General features: G+C 37.3%; 1 protein-coding gene across 1 annotated transcript; it reads left to right on the plus strand.

The window, feature by feature from the left end:
* The first annotated feature begins 3,603 nt into the window (after window positions 1-3,603).
* On the plus strand, window positions 3,604-6,714 carry LOC107406880 (receptor-like protein 7). Its single transcript, XM_048470321.2, has 2 exons — window positions 3,604-5,768; window positions 5,982-6,714. The coding sequence occupies exons 1-2, from the start codon at window positions 3,659-3,661 to the stop codon at window positions 6,464-6,466; spliced, it is 2,595 nt and encodes an 864-aa protein (XP_048326278.1). The 5' UTR covers window positions 3,604-3,658; the 3' UTR covers window positions 6,467-6,714.
* Window positions 6,715-7,349: the final 635 nt, after the last annotated feature.

Genomic DNA, 7,349 nt, shown 5'->3' on the forward strand with positions numbered 1-7,349 from the left:
GGAAAAGGTGGGGGAGAACCTAGTAGGTCCAAAGAGGATGAAAGGGAGGAAAGTGCACATAAGCCAAAAAGCTCAAGGTGGAGGCCGCCTAGAGAAGGTAAGGATGCTTCCAAACCCAAAAACTCTTGTTTCTTATGTGATGGACCGCATTGGGTTAGGGATTGTCCGAAAAGGAAGGCTTTGAATGCCATGACTGCCCAATACGAGGAGAAGCAAGAGGAAGGAACTAGTATAGGTTCCTTACAATTGCTGAATGCTATCAAGGCTGATCCTAAGGAGACCAAGAAGAGTGGCCTAATGTTCGTGGAGGCAAAACTCAATGGGGTGCCCACCAAGGCGTTGGTGGACACGGGTGCCTCACATAATTTCCTATCGGTGGAGGAGGCACAAAGGCTTGGGATTAAGGCAACACAAGGAAGGGGCTTCGTCAAGGCGGTAAATTCTGACGCGAAGCCGCTCCAAGGAGTTGTTCGAGGTGTGAAAACCACCATCGGCGATTGGGAGGGCCAATTGAATCTAACGGTTGTGTCCATGGATGACTACAAGGTTGTCCTTGGCATGGACTTCTTCAACCAAGTAAAGGCTTTCCCACTCCCATTTGCAAACAAGTTATGCATCATGGATGGGGGAACGACGTGCATGGTGCCTATGGAACAAGCTAGCAAGCGGGAGGCTAAAGTCTTGTCGGCACTGCAGGTTGAGAAGGAGGAGCAACTCAACCTGGTTGCTACCCAAAAGCCTAGTGAGGATGCCCCAAGCCATGTCAAGACACCTCCTAAGGTACAAGATGTGCCAAAGGAGTTGCACCAAGGGAGCTTGTGTGCATTGACTTCAAGTCGTGGAGACGACAAGAGAAAGCACGTAGAGGCTAAGGAAGGGAACTTAGCCAAACCATCACTTCGACAAAACAAGGTGCATGACGGGAAGGCACGACGCTATGAAGAGTCACTTCCCATTGTAAGGAAAGGGGACATGGAGGCCCTAGCGAAAGGTAAGTCAAAAAGGGCACCCTCGACGATAGTGACTTCACCCGCCAAGAGTGTTGAAGCCACACCTGCGGATCGAGTCGGTCAACATAGAGGCATGCCCAACTATACCAAATACTTGGTGAAGGGGAAGAACCTGCTGGATGGTGAAGTAAATGGGGAGCACAAAGATACACAACGGCAACTCAAAGATCACATTCGGCGGGCAAGGAAGAAGGCGCGACGAGGGCGTCGCGAGTTTAGGTGGGGGAGAGTGTCACGTCCCGCGAAAAAGGAGTAAAACCCTTGAGGTTTAACCGGAAGGTTCTACACTCTCCTTGAAGATCCATGAGAAGCCCGGAATATTCTAGAGGATTCAAGAGAAACCTAGACTAATATAGATTGGAATCTCTCTAGAATATTCCATGTAAATATCTTGTACATAACCCTAGAATAATCTAGAACCCTAACTAGATAGGTGACATGTGTACATATCTAGAACTTTCCTACATGCCAAGCCCTCTATATAAAGGGGTTGGTCTCTCATTTGTAACACATCCAAGCATATCCAACACATCAAGAATTCTAGTAATATTCTCCACATTCTCTCAAACTCTCCTACTTCCTACTCTTTTACTCTTAGCTTCCGCATTTTCATAGCTTGTGGGCAAGGCTTACTTAGCAAGGGAGGTGCTAAGTGCCGCACGGGAGTGTTGGAAAAGTTAGGCCCGTGACAGAGGGCTCACATAGTTGAGAGCTTCGTCTACATCATTTCGCTTGCAATGCTCCTTTTGAACAGCAATGTATTTACAGCTTGAAATACAATAACAAGTTACGAGAATTAAAATAACTTTTAAAATTATTAAAAACTTATTAGAATATTTTTTTACAAAATACTAAAAGAAATTTATCAAAAATTTGTTAAAACATTTAAAATACAAGGCATAAATTTTTGTACGTACGGCTTGATTCGATTCTTTAGAGATAACATATATAGAAGAAATTAACAAAAAGAAAAAAGAATACTTGAAAAAAAAAAGATTTCACTATTTCAAAACTTGTATAATTTAATCACATATATTGTATAAATTTATCAGTATGGACGATCCCCCTCTCCGCACTTTTTACCTTAAAAAATTCCAAATAAACTTTTTTTTTTAATCTCATAAACAAATGGAAAATGGAAAATGAAAAACAAATACTCATAAAAATGCAAAGAGATTTATGGGTCTCCACTTCTTCTCCGTCTTCTTCTTCTTCTTCTTCTTTTCCCTTTCTTCTCTTTCTTAATTGTCTTTCTTACTTTTTTTATATCTCTTTTTTATTTTTTATTTTTTGGGATGTTCGGATTATTATTTTTGATGTAGCATCTTGATACAATTTTTTCATTTTCTTTTTCAGGATTGGGGGCCTAGCCCCAAGGAAGTTCTGTTACAGTTCATATAGATCTTATTTGAATCTTTCATTCTTGGGTTGCTATCCACCCCAGAATCTTTCAATAAGCAAGTGTTTGGACCATTGTTTAATTTGAATTTTTTATTAATTTAATAATTAATTATTCAAATATTATTTTAATTATTGGATAAAAAATTGTTATGTATTACAGAAGAATGGATTATTGCACATGGTTTACAAGTTAAAAGTTTAAAATAGTCGTTGATTTGTTAAAGAAATGCAAAGTGAAAAATCTCACATTAAAAATACAACAAACATATGGAGAAGCTTCTTAAGTTACATTTACTCATTGAATACACACCTCTTCACGCTTACATACAACTATAAAACTCTAGACTATTTAATTTATTATTTTTTTAGAATTTATTTTTTTAATTTATTGTTCGACTATTTTGGTTTTGTTTTTTTTTTTTAAATTTACCTTTTTAGTCTACTATTCTTAATTTAAATTTTATTTTTAAAAGCACAATTGTCTGAGCAAACAAACAAATGAAATGAACTGAAATCTTGGCATGATAGGGACATTGTTAGATGCCGCTAGTACCAAGCATTGTTTTACAAAAACAAGTTGTTTTTAACTTCAACAATACAAAATAATAAAAAGTTGTAATATTCAGTTGCTAACAATTTATTATTATGGACGGTACCAATTTTTCTCTCTGACTCCCAAATTAATGTTTATTTTATAGAAAAGAACAACAAATTTTCAAATATTGTTTAGTTTTAATATATATCTTTTATTGACAAAAAAAACCAAGAAAAAGCCCTGGTTTTTCTCTCAGGACCCAAAAAAAGTGTTGGTTTTGATTTAAATTGTAATAATACATCCACGAGCATACATTGTGATCAAAAAAATTTATAATATTTATACACTAATTGTCAAGAGGTAACACATTTATACATCAAAACATATGATGGAAAAATGGAATTAACAAATTAAAATTTTCTTAATATATTATTAATCCAAAAACGTATAAAAATTACTTTTACCGTGTACAATTGTGGAGCCTACAACTTTGGAATCTATACACAGTACAGGATTACGCGGTTTGCTTTGATTAAGAGAGGACGTGACTCAAAGTAGACTTCTTAATCCTGGTCACAATAATGCAAACAAGCCCTTTAATTATAAATACTTTCAGGTTTAAGTAAGTAGAGCAAAACCATTTCTTTTTCTCCTTCTTCTTCTTCTTCTTCAACCCCCCAAAAAAAAAAAAAAAAATTAAAAAAAAAATAGCATGATGGAGTTATCATCGTGCTTAATTGTGTTTCATCGTCTACTTATAAGGCTTTTGCTGTTTACTATTTTTGTTTCTAATTATATATCTTTTGCTTCTGTGCAGCAGCTATTTTGCCATGATGAAGAAAGGTCAGCATTGTTGCAGTTCAAGGATAGCTTTGTCATTGACAAATCTGCTTCTTCTTTTGAAGGTGCTTATCCAAAGGTTTTACAATGGAAATCTAGTAGTAATTGCTGCTTATGGGATGGCATAGATTGCGATGCAGAGACAGGTCATGTAATTGGCCTTGACCTCAGCAGTAGTTGTCTCTTCGGCTCTATCAACTCCAACAGCACCCTCTTCACACTTGTTCATCTTCAAATGCTGAGCCTTGCAGACAACCACTTTAATTTCTCTCAAATTCCTGCTGCTATTGTTCAACTGTCTGGCCTTACTTATCTCAACCTTTCTAGTTCTACTTTATATGGCCAAGTCCCATTCGAAATTTCAAACTTGACCAGGTTGTCCTCCCTTGATGTGTCTTCCAATTATGATCCAGACACTGGTGAAAAGTTTTTGCAGCTTAGAAATCCCAAATTCAAAACATTAGTTCGGAATTTGCTTGGGTTAGAAATACTTATCCTTAGTTATGTAGACATATCATCTGAGGTACCTGATTTGCTCACAAATTTCACTTCTTTGACGACATTGCATCTTAGCAAATGTGAACTGTATGGTGATTTTCCTGCTAAACTTTTTCAACTACCGAACCTACAGAGTTTGATTGTGCAGTTCAATGAGAATCTCACGGGTCGTTTTCCTGAATTCCAGCAAAGAAGCCCTCTTACAACATTGAGACTAAGGGGTACCAAGTTTTCTGGAAGCCTGCCCTATTCAATTGAAAAACTTGACTCATTAGATATGTTAGACGTTAGAAGCTGCAATTTTTCAGGGCCTATTCCATTTTCCCTTGGAAAACTTACCCAACTTACGTATCTAAACCTTAGGGGAAATAATTTCAGTGGTGAAATTCCGTCTTCTCTTCGAAACCTTATCCATCTGACATTATTATCAATTGCAGAAAATCAAATAACTGGTCCAATCCCACTGTGGCTGGGGAACCTTACCAAACTAACTATGTTACGCCTTCAACATAATCTGTTGCATGGTCCAGTTCCACAGTCATTATCTATGCTCGTGAATCTTGAAAAGCTTAATATAAGGGATAACAATTTGGGTGGCAATTTGAAATTTGACATGTTTATTAACATGAAAAGTCTTACTCATCTCCGACTTGGCCACACCAATTTGTCACTGATCTTTGGAAAAGCAAACAGAAATGCAACAAGTCACCAATTCAAGTCTCTAGATATGAGTTCATGCAAGCTGAGAAAATTCCCACATTTTCTCCGGCATCAAAATGAACTAGAGGTGTTGCTTCTTGGTGGAAACAAGATAAGCGGCCAAATACCAATTTGGATGTGGAACACAAGCACACACACTTTGATCGAGTTGGACGTTAGGAATAACTCCTTAAGAGGCTTTGACCAGCTTCCTAATCAGGTTCTTCCTTGGATTAACTTAGCCATGTTTGATATTTCATTGAATAAGTTTTTAGGACCTCTACCAATTCCTCCACCATCCATTGTTCATTATGATGTCTCAAAGAACATGCTAACTGGAGAAATGCCACCTCTATTTTGCACTATGAGTTCACTTCGAAACCTTGATTTGTCTAACAACAACTTGGATGGCATAGTTCCGAAATGTTTGGGAAACTCAAGTAGTGCTCTATCGATTTTGAGTTTAAGAAACAATTCATTTCATGGCATGATTCCTCAACTATGCAGCAGCAACAATGGAAGTCAATTGAAAATAATTGATATTAGTTATAATCAGTTGCAAGGGAAGCTACCACGATCATTGTCCCACTGTTTGATGCTTGAAGCTATTATAGTCTCAAACAATCAGCTACGTGATTCTTTTCCATCTTGGTTGGGATCCCTTCCAGAGTTGAAACTTCTCATATTGCACCAAAATGGGTTCTACGGTACAATTGAGAAACCCAAAAAGGATTTAGACTTTTCCAATTTGCAGGTGCTTGATATGTCTTCTAATAGTTTTACTGGTGAGTTACCGTCTCAATACGTCTTTAATTGGAATGCCATGAAGTCTATCAAACCCAGTGGTTTGAGATACATGGGTGCTAATTGGGTTCTTACTTTTTTAAATTATTATGTGGTAAATTCTTATGAGCGTTATAGGATCACAATAACGTCTAAAGGGGTAGCTACGTCCTACGAAGCCATCCCTGATATCTTTGCTTTCATTGATCTATCAGACAACAGATTTGAAGGGGAGATTTCTGAGGTGTTTGGGAATCTTAAAGCCCTTCACTCTTTGAATTTCTCCAACAACATGCTTACCGGTTGCATCCCATCATCATTTGGGAATTTAACAGAGCTTGAGTCATTGGATCTTTCTCAAAACAACCTCTCATGTCGTATCCCTCAAGAACTAAAGCAACTTGGATTCCTTGCAAGCTTTAACGTGTCCCACAATAATCTCACAGGGCCTATACCTCAAGGGAAGCAGTTTTACGCATTTGATAGCAGTTCATTTTATGAGAACCCAGAATTGTGTGGTGAGCCATTGCTAAAGAAATGTGGAAATTCAGAGTCCTTGCCATCCCCTCCTGAAGATGATCATGAGGATTCAAAGTCTATATTCAAAATGGACTGGATATTTATATTGGCGGGTTATATAAGTGGGCTAGTTGTTGGAGTTGTTCTTGCTGACATTATGATGAAGAGGACACCTGGATAGTTGGTTGAGATGCTATCCAAAAGGATTAGAAAGCGAAGGAGGGGAAGGAGAACTTGAGCAGTAATATCAAGCTATATATGTTTCTATTTTACTATGATATTGTGTATTTTGCTTTGCCATGTTGTTTAGTCTTAATTACTCTGTTTTGTTCTGTTTTATTTCATGCCATGTTATTTCACTAGTGTGGATTTGTATGCTGTATAAATTGAGGTATTGAATTGAAAAAAATAAAAACCAAAAATTCTACATGTTGATTGTATTAGTTTGAACTTTGAGCTTTGCTTAGTAGTGGCACATACAGCACTTCTATGTAAGTAGGTTACACATCGAGCTTTCAGCGTATATGGTTTGTTGCAAGTCAATACTGAGAGATTGATTTTATAAATTAAGCACCAAAATAACATTTAAATATAATGCTTATCTCTCTGTGTGTGTATATAAGCAGTAAAACAAAATAGCAGTCTTCGAGCTACCTTAATTTTGTGCACAACCATACATAATTCATATATGTAACAAAACCAGTACTTTATGAAACACATTGACATGTTTGGGAAATCTTCAGACTTGGAAAGGTACAATCTCTTAGTGGCATAACTCCTTCCTATTATGTAGAAATTGTGAAGCATAGAGCGTTTGAGAACTATAGATTATCCCAACAAATGCAATAATCAAAAACAGGAAAATGTAGGCAAGTAACTATACCAAACAGACCACCCTCAGGAGCTAATACTCTTTTCTCACCAATCAGGGAAAGGGGGTAGTGGTGTCAGAAATTCAAACCACACTCCACAAGGTACTAACTTAAATCATTGGTGGGTCAGGAGGACCTTGTTTAGGTGCTGACCCTAAATCATGGTTGCATGCGTGGGAAGTAACTGACTAA

This window comes from Ziziphus jujuba, chromosome 8 (assembly GCF_031755915.1).
Source record: "Ziziphus jujuba cultivar Dongzao chromosome 8, ASM3175591v1".
NCBI lineage: Eukaryota > Viridiplantae > Streptophyta > Magnoliopsida > Rosales > Rhamnaceae > Ziziphus > Ziziphus jujuba.